The following is a 17,207-nucleotide window of genomic DNA, read 5'->3' on the forward strand; positions in this document are numbered from 1 at the left end:
CTCATTCAGGAAGTGGTTCCCTGAGGCAGAGAAGGCTCTGAGAGAATGCTTTGGAACTACAGACTGGGATATCCTGCAGGGATCACATAGTGAGAACATTGAGGAGGTTGTTGACTGCACTACTGACTACATCAACTTCTGTATGGACATTGTAGTTCCAGTAAGAACTGTACGCGGCTATGCTAACAACAAGCCATGGATTACAAGTGACATCAAGGGCCTTTTGAACCAGAAGAAAAGGGCTTTTAAAAGCGGTGATCAGCATGAGCTCAAGCGCGTGCAGAAGGAACTCCGAGTCCAGCTCAGGGTGGCGAAGGAGCAGTACAGGAGAAAGCTGGAGCAGAAGTTGCAGAATAACAGGATGAAGGAAGTGTGGGATGGGGTGAAGATCATCACTGGCTGCAGCTTGAAGCGGGGTGCCACCATCGAGAGAGACGTGAAGAGAGCAAACCAAATGAACAACTTCTTTAACAGGTTTGACCACCCTAACCCACTCTCACTCTCACATCGGAGTACTGCACCCTCCACACATCCTTCTGCTGATACCAGCATAGGAGAGACATCCCCACCATAATTACAACAGCGCAGGTGAGCAGAGAGCTGAGGAGACTTCGTGCCAGCAAAGCAGCGGGTCCAGATGGAGTATCGCCACGACTGCTGAAGGTCTGTGCATCGGAGCTGGGGGGTCCTCTACAGCGCATCTTCAACTTGAGCCTGGAACAGGGGAGAGTCCCGAGGCTTTGGAAAACATCTTGCATCACCCCAGTCCCAAAGGTATCACGTCCTAGTGAGCTGAATGACTTCCGGCCTGTTGCTCTGACATCACATGTGATGAAGACCAAGGAGAGGCTGCTGCTTCACCACCTTAGGCCACAGGTTCAACACGCCCTTGACCCTCTGCAGTTTGCATATCAGGATAAGGTGGGAGCGGAGGATGCCATCATCTATATGCTACACCAATCCCTCTCCCACTTGGACAGAGGCAGTGGTGCTGTAAGAATTATGTTTCTAGACTTCTCTAGCGCCTTCAACACAATCCAACCTCTGCTCCTTAGGGACAAGCTGACAGAGATGGGAGCTGATTCATACCTGGTGGCATGGATCGTGGACTATCTTAAAGACAGACCTCAGTATGTGCGTCTTGGAACTGCACGTCTGACATTGTGGTCAGCAACACAGGAGCGCCACAGGGGACTGTACTTTCTCCGGTCCTGTTCAGCCTATATACATCGGACTTCCAATACAACTCGGAGTCCTGCCACATGCAAAAGTTCGCTGATGACACTGCTATCGTGGGCTGCATCAGGAGTGGGCTGGAGGAGGAGTATAGGGACCTAATCAATGACTTTGTTAAAGGGTGCGACTCAAACCAACTACGCCTGAACACCAGCAAAACCAAGGAGCTGGTGGTGGATTTTAGGAGGCCCAGACCCCTCATGGACCCCGTGATCATCAGAGGTGACTGTGTGCAGATCGTGCAGACCTATAAATATCTGGGAGTGCAGCTGGATGATAAATTAGACTGGACTGCCAATACTGATGCTCTGTGCAAGAAAGGACAGAGCCGACTATACTTCCTTAGAAGGCTGGCGTCCTTCAACATCTGCAATAAGATGCTGCAGATGTTCTATCAGACGGTTGTGGCAAGCGCCCTCTTCTACGCGGTGGTGTGCTGGGGAGGCAGCATTAAGAAGAAAGACGCCTCACGCCTGGACAAACTGGTGAGGAAGGCAGGCTCTATTGTTGGCATGGAGCTGGACAGTTTAACATCTGTGGCAGAGCGACGGGCGCTCAGCAGGCTCCTATCAATTATGGAGAATCCACTGCATCCACTAAATAGTATCATCTCCAGACAGAAGAGCAGCTTCAGCGACAGACTGCTGCCACTGTCCTGCTCCACTGACAGATTGAGGAGATCGTTCCTCCCCCAAACTATGCAACCCTTCAATTCCACCCGGGGGGGGGGGGTAAACGTTAACATTTAACATTATACAAAGTTATTGTCTGTTTTTTACCTGCATTGTTATCAATCTTTAATTTAATATTGTTTATTGTATCAGTATGCTGCTGCTAGAGAATGTGAATTTCCCCTTGGGATTAATAAAGTATCTATCTATCTATCTATCTATCTATCTATCTATCTATCTATCTATCTATCTATCTATCTATCTATCTATCTATCTATCTATCTATCTATCTATCTATCTATCTATCTATCTATCTATCTAAATAGCACTGACAATTTTGGTTTAGAAAAGTCCAGGCGATATTCCCATGTGATGAAATGGCATAGTGAGCACATGAGTGTATAGATGGACTGTACTGAACGTGTTACTGTTGAAATATAACATATATATTCTACCAACCCAAAATTATGTTTGTTTATTATTGTGAAAGGTATTACATTGTGGGTCTGCTGGTGTGAGTGGATTCAAAGTGTAGCACAGCCTGACACCACACATTGAGCACAATAGTGATACAGATTCATTACAGGTCCCTCCAGATAACCATGAATACTAACCACAGGTGAAGGGAGCTATAATATATTAAAGGCTGATTCCTAAGATCTCACAAAGAAAAAGGTAGTGCAAATAAAACACAAACCAGGTTTAATGGTAGTGGAAAAATGGAACAGATGTGATCTGCTCCATCGGTAGTCTCACTACTAGCCCGCTATATTTTACCACATGCCCAATAGTTTTCTCTTCTAAATTTTGCTTTTTTAAAAATAAGATTATCTTACTGTTTTGGAGTAATTTTGCAAAGGATTAATCTCTAGAGTACAGGAAGGTGTCTAGTGGATAGTTTATAGAAAATAATTTTTTTATGCTTCAAATAAAATGCCCTTCTTCCTGTTTCCATTTGTTTCTTCTAATAACATACTTACATAAAATACATAAATAGGGTTAACATACTTATCAAAATCTCTGGACTAGAGCTGCTAGCTACTCCCAGATTTTTTAACAATCATTAAAACATAATTTAATCCTACTGAAGATGCATAAAACATTCAAGAGCTTGGAAGAAATCTGTTAATGAATTATGCATGCATACTGTATAGTATAGCTCCACTGGGATAATGACTTAAAAGCTAAAGTTTGAAAGTCTAACCTTTGTATTGTAAAGATATAGCAAGGTAACAGAAATAACTGAAAGAAATCAAGATTACCTATTATGTGGATATGTGTGTAAATATGTTAAACCACAGTGCTGGCAAATGGTCACTTTAGAAGTGATATCATTTTATTTTATTTGTTTATACAAATTATTTCACTATGAAGAAATTGCCATATACTAGGCAGACAAATAGTAAGGAATAACTTAGTAAATGATTGGTGATAAGCAGGTCCCTACAACAAAGCGCTGATTAGCCAAATATGGAGCACACACAACACAGCAAATAAAAACCTTCTGCCTAGCTGAGGAGGATATTTTAAAAAACACTAAGTGAAAACATGAATATTTAAAAAAACATGTCCCAGCCAGGAAGTTAGAAAATATTCCAAAAGCTAATAGGCTTCGGCCCTTAACTGAATGGTCACTTACAGTAAGTGATTACAGTGTGCTTTTCACTAAATTAACCAGTTTTCCATATTTTTATTTTACACCAGAGATAATTTTTACTTGTTTCAACTTTTATCATAAACATTAAGATTAATAAAAAGACAAAGGCATTATTTCAATTACTGGTCTTGTATTAAAGTACATGTCTCTCGTGAGTAAAATTATAGTTATTCTTGATGTTCTGGCTGCTATTAGCTAAAGGTGCAAATTAAAACAATGTACTAGAAAAAATATTTTTTTTTACTACCACATAGAGCTGTTTCCACATTGTGCCCCAGTCTCTAAGTGTTGAGGTCATTTCTGTAATGACAGAGTCTTCAGTTGGAATGACGGTTTCAAATTGCCTATAATAGATGTAAATAACATGACAGTTTAGTCATGTGAAGAGTATGCTAATCTGTGCAAAGACTATAATTAAAAATGTCAAAAACAACAACATTTCAGAATGAAGCCACAATTTACTAAACTCATAAACATAGTAAGAATTGGAAGTATACGGAGTCAGCAATATCTAGGATTGTATTTTTGGATGGAACAGCCCTTGATATTTACAACTTCAACACCAACATCTCTGAATACCAGACTTTTAAAAGAATCAAATTTACATACTGTATGTTTTAAGCTTCACGGGTACCTACTATGAGCAATAAAATGCTAATAGTTTGCAACAAATTTAACTGTTCATGCTCACATATAAATATAGTAATTATTTGTTGTCACATTTCACAATAACTATTTTTTGCATATTCATTCATTTGATTTTGTCTAAAAATATTTCTCCATAGGTAACTAGTTTTCCAAAGATAAAAAAACAATATCCAATGTACTAGTATTCATCAAAGACTTGTACTTTAAGCATATAATTTCCATGTCCAAAAACAAAAATCTGGTTATTGACTTTTGTCACACCAAAGAGCCTCTAAGTCCGGTCACTACTCAAGAAGTGGTTGTAGAGGTGGTTCACTCCTACAAGTACTTGAGGGTCCACATTATAGTCAGGTTGGCCTGGTCTTGTAACACAGAGAAACTATATAAGAAAGGGCAGAGTAATATACTAGAAAACAATATTTCTTCCTTACAAGACTTATGTCAGGTCAGGTTGGGGAGCACACACTGGTACAATGCGTTGTCACACCCACCACATGATGAAACAGCTCGGGATCCCAGTTAGCAGCCACCCAGGCAGACACGAAATCCAGTTGCACCCTCCAGAAATGACCATCAATCTGGCACCACCAGGTGTTACATGGGTGTCCCCTTGTCCTGGGCCAGCCGCTTGGGTCCTCAACAATTGGGATCCTGTAAGCAGGATCACCCTTGGGGAACTGTGCCACATTGCTGTAGTCCCATAACTGATGCTCCCTCACAATGCAGGCAATGTGCCTCATTCGTGTCTCCGTGAGCAACCGCTCATCTGACACAAAGTCAAACTAGTGGTACAGAAGGATTCACCAAAGAGACACAGTACCAAAGGAGTCCAGTCTTCATCTTAGGTCACTGGATAGCATCCATGGCTCACAACCATATAGCAAAATAGGAAGCACCAAGGCTCTAAAGACTTGGACCTTCATCCTTGTGCAGAGATATCTGGTGCCATACACCCCGTTGCAACGACCTCCTGATCCACCATGCTCTCCAAACCTATCAACTGACTTCATATGAATGTTGCTGCCAAGGTAAGTAAACCTCTCAACGAGGTGGACATTCTCTCTGCAGACAGATATACTGGTGATGCCTATGCCCAAGAGTTCATTAAAGTCCTGGATCTTAGTTTATATCCAGGACACACACAAGCCCCAACACTCAGACTCCTTGCTTAGTCTCTCAAGAGCTCCAATCAGAGCCTCCATTGACTCTGCAAAAATCACAGCATCATCGGCAAAGTCAAGATCAGTGAATCTTTCTTCACCAACAGATGCCCCTACAGCCACCCTGCCCAACACCCAGCGAATGCAAGCATTGAACAGAGTAAGAGCAAGAACACAACCCTAACAAACCCCAGAATCAACTGGGAAAAACACAGAGGTTCTGCCTCCACTCTGCACTGCAGTCACAGTACTAGTGTACAGGCTGGCCATGATATCCAGCAACTTCGAAAGATCCTGTGAAGTATTAAAGTGTCCCACAAGGCAGCTTGATCAAAAGAGTTGAATGCTTTATGAAAATCGACAAAGGCTAAAAAGAAACTCAGGTGTTCTTATTGAGCGCAAACAAGAATAACCCACAGTGCCAGGATGTGGTCGATGGTAGACTTCTTAGGGGTAAAACCACATTGTTCTGGTCACTGAAGGGTGAGCAAGTGATAACGGATTGTATTCAGGATGACCCTTGAAAGGATCTCACCCGGCACTGAGAGCAGTGTTATTCTTCTGTAGCTGCCACAATGTGACAGCCAAGTCAGAAGTTGTCTTTCTCTTTAGTCATTATGGTGTGTGTTCAGACCATAGGTGTTTGAGTATGTACTGTATATATATATCTACATATGTATGTATTTATTTATTTAAAGAGCTTCTGTAAAAAGCCAAATTTAACCCTGCTAAGAAATAAAGTTCTATCTAAAAATCCAAATCTAAATCTAAAGCTCTGACTGGAAGAATTCAGAAAAACATTGAAGTGGTTCTGCCATGATCGGACATTCTACAATATGAAGTATGCATTGTCAGTTTTGCTAGTAACTCCACACCATTTTGTCAAACCTTTGAATTAACGTAGCAGCCATTATTCCTGCAAAATATGATAAGGCCAAAGGAAGAGAAAAAATACAAACTAATGATATTAAAGGAAAAGTCTTACTGAAAAGAAGGATGTGAAAAGAAAAGGCTTAATAACAAAGATCATAACTTTAAACACATTAACACAGAGTACAGCTGTAAATCTACACAAGCAAGAAAATGTACAGTTTTGTTTAATTTGGTTTGACTTAGCGTGTTACACTGTGTTATTTTCTCCAGTCACCATACTTGTGTAGCTACATGGTAGTCACAAAACATTGTTAAATAGAAACAAAACAAAATAAGTAATATTACAGAGAATAGCTGTTTTGTATGGGGCAACAAGTTAAGTACTTAGTGACACATACACACTTCAGTGTACATTAAAACTTTAAAAAAAAAAAAAAGTCAAAATATACATCTATCCTGTTCTTGAAACACTGGATGCAAGGCTGGAAAATTTCACTGGACAGGGCATCAGTCCAACACAGGACCCACTCATCCACACACGCAGACAGAAGTCAGGAAGCCAGTTTGTAACTCCTAGGAGAGACGAACATACCAACTCCACACAGACACCAATCAGGCATGGAATTCGAACTTAGGATGCTGGACCCCTGAGGCAGCAGGTACAAGAGTAGTGCATCAGACTAAAGATGATTTGCTGTCTTTGATTATTCTGAGCAGATTCAGTACATGGCCACAGCAAACCTATGTTACATTATTAAAAGAAAGATGTGGTAAAGCAAAATACTGTTACAGTGCAATTGCTCTGATTAAATGGTTTGTCTCTTTTAGAGAGCTGGAAACACCATCATTTTGAAATGTCAACACCATTCACAAATATGGCCATAGACCTGGCATGCTTCCTGCACGATGCAGACTTTCTGGAGGCTCAGAAAACACTTTTGTAGCTGCTAATATCTGTATATTTCTGCAATATAATTAATCTAAGAATTCAGTTAGCTGACGACTAACAAAGCTTACTCATAGACTCAGTTTGCTGTAATTAAACACAAAAAACATAATTTTTCCACTGGTCTATATTAGAGTGTCTTCTTTAGCTTTTCATCCCAAAAAAAAAAAAGAAAAAGAAAAACTATTTTTACAATCTACAAAGTCCTCAAACCACTCACACCTAGTCTTTACTTCACCTGCTGCCCCCTCCAACCTCTAAAGTGCAGTACTCATTTTTTAAACAGCAACTTGTCTTTCTGCATCTTAGAACATGGTAATTAACTTACTAAAAGCTGATTTTATGCATTATCACAGGATACCCTTAAATTAGCTCAACTCCTACATAAAAATACAGAAAGACAACCCACAAATATATTAAGATATCATACAAAGATGCATTCAAAGATTAGTACTGACTTGATTTCACAGGGCAATCTAATATTGGTAGACTAGAGTGGGCACAAATTATAACACTGTTTGATATGGAGGTGGATATTCTAATTCCAATTAAGCCTTGCCAAGAGAAATGTGTAGTTATTGCATTGGTAAGATTTGGCTCTACAAGTTAAAACAATTAATGGATGTCTAGGGTGCAATTAAACATTATTATAGCAGCTTTCATGGAACAGTTGTTGATTAAAATAAGCACATAAAGCAAAGATGAAGCAACACATTCGCAAACTAAACATTTTCATTTCTTCCACGCAGATCAAAAGAATAAAAAAAATCTGAAAGATGGATGCACATTTTTGTCAAAGCAAATGGGAAAATGTTTGTGGATTTCTAAGGATCTGGACCAGAAAAATAAAAAAAAACATCCTTTTATTAAACCACTGGACTATAATGCCATAGATACTGCAGGTGTGCTACCAGTATTTGTTGCATAAAGAATAAATCAAGTACTATTGGGCTGGAGGTTCCCAGATCTAGTCAAATCTGTCAGTAGATAACAGCTGGGAGACTTCTGTGAAATGTACTACATAGAAAAAGGCTGCTATGTTTAAGTCCCCCACAAACACTAGCATCACTGTATTAACTGTGGATAATCTACAGTATACATATAACCTATCTAGTGCAGTAACATTTTAAACAAAGGCATATTTATGGTTGGGGGATTCTTGGGTGAGGTAGGAAAAGTTAAAACTGTGAGTGAAAGATGAAATTGAGTCGGTAATTAACAGCTAATTTAGTAGAAAAGGAAGTTTAATTTTCCCATGTAAAACTTGGTATGGAAGAAAAATCCACCTCATCTCATGTATTCTGTAAATAATATTTAGACCCACAGGCAATGATTTGCTTCCAATTTTTAATAAGTTTTTTTTTTTCGGTTTTTAATTCCCTGAAAATAAAATAAAATAATTTAGTTTTATTCATTTCATATAATCAGATTTTTTTACAGAAGTTCTCTGTTAATATGTGATGCTGAAGTGGACATGGGTGCACAGTTGTATGCTGATCTATTATCCATATTCTGGTAATCTGCTTAGAGTTCAGAGTCATATCCTGCACCCAGGGAGTAAAGCAAGACCCATCTCTGGATGGAATTACTAATCTCCTGCATGGAATACCCATGTATTCACCTGCCCGTCTGTCATAGGTAGCTACCATTATCCTAACAAGCATATATTTGGAATACAGGAGTAAATATGGCAGAAAAAACAAGCCATATGAAGATTTTAATGTTCAAACTCACAAGAATGAACTAAGCAGTTTACAATCCAAAACTGAATCTGTAGTTCAGATGGGATATCAAAGAAACTAACACTGATTAACCCTGTTGTTAATAAGGATACCTGAGTAATCAGCCAGCAATTAGAAACCCTGAACCTTCTGACTTTATTTAATCAGAGCTTCTTTAAGTGTTTAAACTCTGGACTCTAAATCCCATTTTTAAACACATCTTTTTGTATATTTTTAATGAGTGGCACACTTTGATTTTAATTTCTGCATCTTTACTGACTTGAACCTTTAATCTTTTAGATCATTCTTTAGAATCTTAAACAGATTGTTAGAAATATTCTCACAGGGGGTTTGCACCTGAGAAGCGTGGTGAGCGGGGCACCTGCTTTGGTGATTGGCACAGGCATGGCTCAGGTCTGAAGAAAACTTCTTGGTCTGCTTGTGTGGAGCTAGTAAGTCTCTTTGCTTGAGGCAACTGTCCATGTGAAGATAAAGCTGTACACATAGGGTGCTATAAAGCAGATACCTAACACTCATTTAAACAATATAGATAACAGTAAATAGCACAGGCAAACCAAAATAACTAACATAGGGATCTCCATGATAATACATTCAGAGTGCTAATAAGATCACTTGATGTGGGTGATTGACATACTATATTTCCACAGGGGTTAGCAGCAGATGGGGGATGCCTCCAATGAAAAGCAGCAAGGTGAGCGGGCACCTGTTTTGGTGATTGGCATAGGTGTAGTGTAACTGTTTAGTCTACTTATGCTAAGCTAGTAAGTCTATTTGCTTAAAGCAGCTGTCCACTTGCAAATAAGGCTATACATGATGGAAGCTATAAAGCAGCTATATAAAGGCAAAAATAAAATTAAAAAAATGTCTGGAGATAAACCACGGCACATGGAGAGTGTGCAAAGTCCATATAGTCCATATTCTGTCCATGTCTGGTTCAGAATTTGAACCCTTAACTCATGAGCAGTTAGGCCTACCTCACTAATCACTGTGTCATAAAGCTTTTAATTTCACCCTGCCAAGGTAGACTCTGGCCCACACAACCCAGATTTAGATTAAGCAAGTTTGAGAATTTACATGCTGTATGCAAGTATGCATTTATTTTTAATTTTTTGTGTATGTATGTTATTTTAGGCATTTTTTTATTAAAGTATGTACTACACATTTGCCCCAAGTTGATGACTGGCTTTTTATGCACTGTAATCAGTATCAGTGCATCTACAAACAAACATTCTAGTAGTGACACATCCATTTTTGAGGATTTACAAGTAAATAAGAGCATATCTAGTAAGAGGTAAAATTACTGAACAATCAGTCATCATTAGCACTGTATTTAGTTTGGAATGCAAGGTTTACTAATCAGGAAATCTTAATAAAATCATGGTATATAGTTGTGTATGTTTTAAATAAATACATATACATTATATATATATACATATACATTATATACATTATATAATATATATTCTATCTGTATATGTATATACTGTACATATATACTACTGTATATATATATATATTATATAGTCCCGGGTGTCTGCTGGAGCCAATCCAGCCAACACAGGGTGCACACACACACCAAGCACACACTAGGGACAATTCAGGATTGCCAATCGCACCTAACCTGCATGTCTTTGGACTGTGGGAGGAAAAACCGGAGCACCCGGAGGAAACCCATGCAGACACAGGGAGAACATGCAAACTCCTGCAGGGAGGACCCGGGAAGCGAAACCCAGGTCTCCTTACTGTGAGGCAGCAGCGCTACCACTGTGCCTGCCCCATATATACATACTACATACATATAAAATAGTCATGAAAACATACTATATATACAGTACCTGTGTAAAATGCTGTAAAGTGGCATGCTTTCCAAGTACTACTTTCAATAGCTTTTATTAATCAGGAAGTGCAATAAACAGAACAAGCATCAATTAAATCAATATTTGGTGTGACTGCCTTTTGAATTCTTTTAGGTCAACTTGCATGCATCAAAGTTTGTTCGAAGACTCTTCAGAGAAACTGCCACAGTTAAACTGCAACTTTGCCATTTACTTGCTTCTTTCACTGCAATTAACCCCCAGAATGGCTTGATGATGCCGAGATCAGGTGGGGGCATTCCCATCTGTTGTAGGATTCCCTGTACCTCTTTTCACTGCAGATAGTTTTTTATGATTTTGGCCATGTGTTCGGGTTGTTTTTCACGCTGCAGAGAGGGAGTTGGGGACCTGATCAGACACTGTTCTAATGGTACCACATGATGGACAAGAATCTGAATTTATTTCTCAGTAGTGAAAAGGCCATCAGTTGTATTCAAATCACCAATTCATAAACATCCGCTGTGCTTCACTGATGCCTGAGAACAATTTACCCAGGTCATGAGCCCTTCAGTGGACAAACAGCCTTCTATTCAAATTTGACTCATCAGTCCAGTGAAGCTGATTCCAATTTTCTGTATCCCTGTCCTTTAGAGTTTTGGTGCATAGAAGAGTCATTTGGCTTTATTTCCATCTTAGAGGAAGAGATTGAACTTTATTGTGGAATTGTTTTTTTTTTTACGGAAGCTCTTTAAATAAATAAATACTAAATAGGTAGATAAATAAATATGCACACACACTTTGGTGTGAACTCATATCAGAATGATTATAAAGCAAGAAAATTAAAAAGAAAGAAAACTTCTGACTTGGCTATCACAGTCCACAGTGAGGCATTATACAGACATATTGCTGCTGGTGTAAAGGAGCCCCAGTAGAGTTTCTTGACATAATTCTGCTGAATAATACGTTGGTTGAAAGTCCTCAGTGTTGGTGAGTCAGAGAGAGGATGTGTAGCATTGTTCATAATGATACTCAGTTTTGTTTTAATTCTCTCGTACCCCTACTACCTCCAAGGGGTCCAGAGAGTATCCTATATCTGAAACTGCCCATTTAATTTGGCTGTTGATCGGTAGGCCTTCTTGCCATGATGTTACCAGCCCCAGCACAAAACAGCATAGGAAAATCACACTGGCTCATCACAAAGTTATAGAAGATATGAAAGTATGTCTTGTTCCATATTAAAGGAACACAGTCTTCTATGGAAAAAGAGCCTGCTCTGCCTTTCTTATATAGTTCCTCTGTGTTACGAGACCAGTCCAACCTGTCACTTATGTGGACCCCCAAGGCACTGTAGGACTGGACCACATTCCACTCCTTGAATAGAGACTGAACATATCAATACACCCCGTAAGTGCAGAATCATCTGAGAATTTCTGGTAAGTGACATGACCTGTTAGTTATATTTATAGTCAGTGTTGTACAGAATTTACAGTTGTACAGAATGAAGGATAGGAGACAGGACTGTTCCTTGTGGTGTTCCAGTTGCCTTTGAGTCTCATAAACTGCGGTCATAAACTAGGTTGGGAAATATTAAAAATTGGTTCAGGCATTAGCTTTGTCCACATCCCCTTCTAGCACCTGAGCCCTGGTTACTTGAGTCAACTAAATATATCAAGTCCATTTCAGACATTCTTTATGTTACTCTGAGTAAGTTAGTTTTTTATTTTAGCTTTGTAAGCTTCCTTTCCTTCACTCAGCTTTCTTTAGCACACGCTGCACATCCTTCAGAGTCACCAGATTTGAAGCCTGTCTTTTCTCATTCAGGAGTCCTGAATGGCTTTTTTGGCCACAACTCCTCCTGTAAGACCACATCTGATAAGACTTCTCCATACTGTAGATGGGTGTTCCAGGATCCCAGTGGTTTCTGCAAGTTCTGAGGTGATAGGGGTGATGGACATTACCTGATTTTAAGGGAAAGTAAAAGCTTGATGTACTGCAGTACTCAGTTTTTGTGGCCTAAATAATAATAATAATACATTTAATTTATATAATACCTTCCGCTGCATTTCCTGTCCTAAACCTTGCCTTTTTGTTTGTGCTACTGTAGAAGAGATTGGACAGCCACAAACCTCTACTTGAGAGTGATAACTTGATCATGCAAGATGATCACCTTGTGTCTTGTCACTATGTTCACTTTTGCTTAGGCATGGCATAAGATTTGCAGGTTAACCTTCACTTTAGTATGGGTGTCCCTTACCCAGTTTCACTTTATTTATAAAGCTTTTCTCTTTCATTAATCACTGGTTCACTCTGCACATGATGTCATCAGTCACTGTTTGTTATATTTTTATGTTTGCTTAAACAATCACTGGGCTACCCAAAAAGATCTGTGAACAAATGTGTTCTACCTGACAACAAGCAATTCAAATTATTATGCATTGACTCTCTAAGATCTAACAATAGCAAGAGACTCAGGAGGACTGCCATCAATTCATTTTTGAAACCCACTATTTTTCCATCAGAGCACTGTAGGTAACCAAAGTCTGCAGCACAGGGTAGAGGAAAGAAAAAGAAATATGGACAGTAATATGTATATCTCTGGAATATAGGAGAAAACCACAATAAATTGGGGAAAAAATCACTTGAACACAGAGGGCAACATACAAGCTCTACACAATTCGATGGAAGTGTAAGAAAGTAGCAATCAACACTATGACATGTAGCCTAACTGAATTTCCATATTCTTTATAAATGTATTGGGAGGCACATCCTCTAATAATTTAGGCTTAAAAAATAAAGGGTGATATACTACCCTTTATATCCTGTAAAATCACATCTCCTCCATGAAACTTGGTCTCTGTATTTTACCGAGTTGTCTTGAACACCTTTTAAAAGGATTCAGGAGTCACAAAAAATATTTTGCCTCTTGCTCTGATTGTGTAATAGTGTTTTCAGGAGGCCCATTTTTCTGTAAAATTCAACTATTTTAAACACAACAAAAGAAGCTATCAGTTTTTAATAAAATTCTTCAATACTTCCCCTCCTATCCATTTCTAGAAATATATAGGGATTACAATCTGTGCCAAGACATTTAAATATAAAATCTGGATTTTCTACAATACATGTGGACTACTGGAATGATATATATTTTTTTTAATTTATTAAAAACCCGGGGGCAAAAACAAATCCAGCAACAGGAGCAAATGAAACAATAAAATAACTATATACATAATACAGACTAACACGCACTGGAAACACAGAGCATGTGCCATGTGTTGCACAGTTCTTAATAAGGCGCTTTGGATTATTTTCAAAATCAGAGTACTTTGCAGAGTAGATAGATTTTTTATAAGAAAAGTAACATTAGTAACTGGGCAAATTGCATTTTAAAATATAACATCTAAAATTTTTACAAATCAACAAGAATGGTTGATATACAGTATATAATAAGCACTAACAATGACAGCAAACAGCCTAAATCTATAGAGTGTGTCGCTCTTAACATTTATTATTCACCCTCATCAATAACTACATGACTGCTGATAAATAAGTGTGTGCCAATTCTGTGTGAATGATCTTTTAACGTAATATTAATATATAACTCTCTGTTAGGTTAGTATATGAAGCACATCACTTACCCTTTGTTTTTGACATTAGCATTTTTCAAAGTGTATATAGCAAGCAGGAAAAATTCCCTAAAACAGACAAAAAAATCATACATCAAAAAAGCAATCATGCAAAAACTAGCTTTTCTTCTATATTAGATTACTTTTAACACACCATCAGTTGTCTCAGTTTCTCTTAATACTACATTCATTAAAAGAATATCAAGAATATCAGGGCTTCTAACTGATGACATCAGATTACTATATCTCCTTATGCCACTTCCATGCTCACTACTCCCACCATATATGACATGATCAGATGAGTTTAGTTAAAAAGTATCACACATAAAGGAACAACATCCATTTAGTATTGTATATTATACGTTCTTGTGAAAAAGACAGTATTGACTTAAGCATGTAGAACTTTAGAATTTTAGAATTTTCTGTACATCTCTTCTTCGGAGGCAGACCAGAAAAATTTTATGTGGAGTAGCAAAAAGATGGCAGTGAGTTTTTGGCTGGGTAGTGCATGCATGCAGAGGATAAGCAAAGTCCACAAAGAATGTACAAGGGGCTATGCAATCTCTGTGCATGGAAAAATACTTTTAAAAATAAAGTAAATACATAAAATTGTAAATAAATGAGTCTGAAATACATTTAATAAATTAAATAAATGTTATTTCTTCATTTCCTTATTTCATGCAGCATGAAATGCACCTTGAAATGAAAATTGTCATTTTTATCTGTCAATGCTGAGAGGATGGGCTTTAGTGAGCACTGTGTTTTGATTGGTCAGTCATCAGTAGCGTTAACGTAAATGTTCAGCCATCGGGGACACATTTACAGGAGACACTTCAGATGCAAACTCCTGATGAAGAGCTCAAAGCTCCTTGAATGAAAGCAGTCATCTTGTGCAGTACTTCTGGGCAAGTTACTACTTGCCATCGATGTACATACTCATATCTTTGAGCATGTGCTTCACTAATGATTCTCGATTCAAAAAACAGCACTTGCTTTAGCCCTGCCGCTCACCTTTGACTGGAATAAAGGCAGGTGACAGCTTTAGCTTGTGTAGGCTTGAGATGCACACAGGGGTGTATCTCTTTTTGCAACTGAATAACTTTTTTTATACGAATGTCCATGCCTGTTCTACAGTATGGTGAATACATTTTTGCATTTTTCTGTATATTTTATGGGCTGGGAGTTGAAAACGGCAAATGAGGTGCCAGACCCGAGAGGTCAGCCCATGCTCTTCTCCCGTTCTTCCTCCCGTACACTTACTAAACTCTCTTAATCATTTTACAGAGATGGAGAGGGAAATTCTAAATTGACAGTACTGAGTATAAGGCAGAAATCAACCTTGGGCTCACATCCACACTGACCAATTACTGTACTCAGACAAAACCCTAAGCATATGTGTGAACTCCACATAAGCAGCAAGTGAATGACTGAACCCATCCATGAAAAGATGCCATTAAAGGAAAAGAGTACATGGTGTAATGAAATAATTTCTTACCTTACAGTTTGGATTCTTCAGAATGAATCCTCTGTACCAGCCTGCACACAAAAACAAATATTTGCATCAAATTATATAGCTTTCATGGTAAAAGTAAATTGTGATGGACCTCACTATGACTAGATAAAATACGTATAATAAACATTGATTTAATGATTGATAACCAGCCATTAAACCACACAGTATACATGGCCTCTAACTAAAGACAATTTTATGAAATGTTGTAAAAGTCATTTATATTAAAGATAGCATAAATATGTTATGTTTACATTAAATTAATCTATTTCTTCATTAAATAACTGAACCATATGCATACCTTCACTTAAAAATGTAGCAGGAAAAACAAGCTATATACTGTATATGCTTTACCTATGTAATGGCTCATTGTGTATTTATTTAATAGTATGATATAAAACACACTATTCTGTTTTGCTTTAATTCAAGAAATGCGGATTATGCAAAATGTCACAGCATTTAGTGACATTGTTTCTGCATTATAAATGTCAGGCCATTATTTCAGATTGTATTTTCATTAACATTGTTCAAAAGCAAAATGACTGTTTATAAAATAGCAATCTGGATGTTTTCTCAATACCTATATTATTACACCACCCCACTGTAAATAACAGGCTGTTTAATACTTTAAAATTACAAAAATGTTCATTTTCTTATAATTTACAGTTAAATCAAGAAGACTGGCATTGTGTTACTGCCAGAAGAATTACTAAAATTCAAAGTCATTCCCAATTTACCATTCAACAGTGATGTGATGCTGCCTCCAAAATTAACCACAGATAATGTGTATTATTAAAAATGGTTATTATAACAACTACCATGAATTTAATTAAATGCATTGCTTATTTTTCATATAGATGCAATATGTACATCAATGAATTTGCATGACAAGTAACAAAGAAGTCAATGAAAACCTATTTTAGGAGGCAAATGGTTACTTTATGTAGTTTTTAAGGTTATTGGAAAACAGTGAATATGACAAGTGCAGAATATTGAGTGATATCCATAAACATATTGTAAATGAAGCCCCCAACTCAGTCGTAGTGTTCTGTGACTAGCCATGACAAACTACAACAGGTTTGGTTCTGTGAGAAACAGACTATTGTGTATGTGACAGTGGACAACCAATGAGCACTCGGCCAGAGGTTGAAGTTCAATGCATACAATGCCCACAAACTATTGATCCAAATCAAATCTCCAAGAAAAAGCAGAATAGAGATGAACAAAGGCAGCTTAAAGAAATTAAGTGGGTGTTCAGCACTGAGAAACACAGGAGAAGTTCAAGAAACTTTAGAGCCAGGGCAAATGTCGCTTTTATTCTCATCCT

General features: G+C 37.9%; 1 protein-coding gene across 1 annotated transcript in view; it reads right to left on the reverse strand.

Annotated features, from left to right (window-relative positions):
* Positions 1–17,207, reverse strand: part of LOC114658995 (dedicator of cytokinesis protein 4) — a 432,716-nt gene that overhangs the window by 246,745 nt on the left and 168,764 nt on the right. Inside the window, 4 exon segments of the mRNA XM_051928746.1 lie at positions 3,812–3,908; positions 14,383–14,411; positions 14,413–14,439; positions 15,866–15,906. Of these exon segments, the coding sequence (XP_051784706.1) occupies positions 3,812–3,908; positions 14,383–14,411; positions 14,413–14,439; positions 15,866–15,906 (194 nt within the window).

This window comes from Erpetoichthys calabaricus, chromosome 1 (genome assembly GCF_900747795.2).
Source record: "Erpetoichthys calabaricus chromosome 1, fErpCal1.3, whole genome shotgun sequence".
In the NCBI taxonomy this organism is placed as follows: Eukaryota; Metazoa; Chordata; class Cladistia; order Polypteriformes; family Polypteridae; genus Erpetoichthys; species Erpetoichthys calabaricus.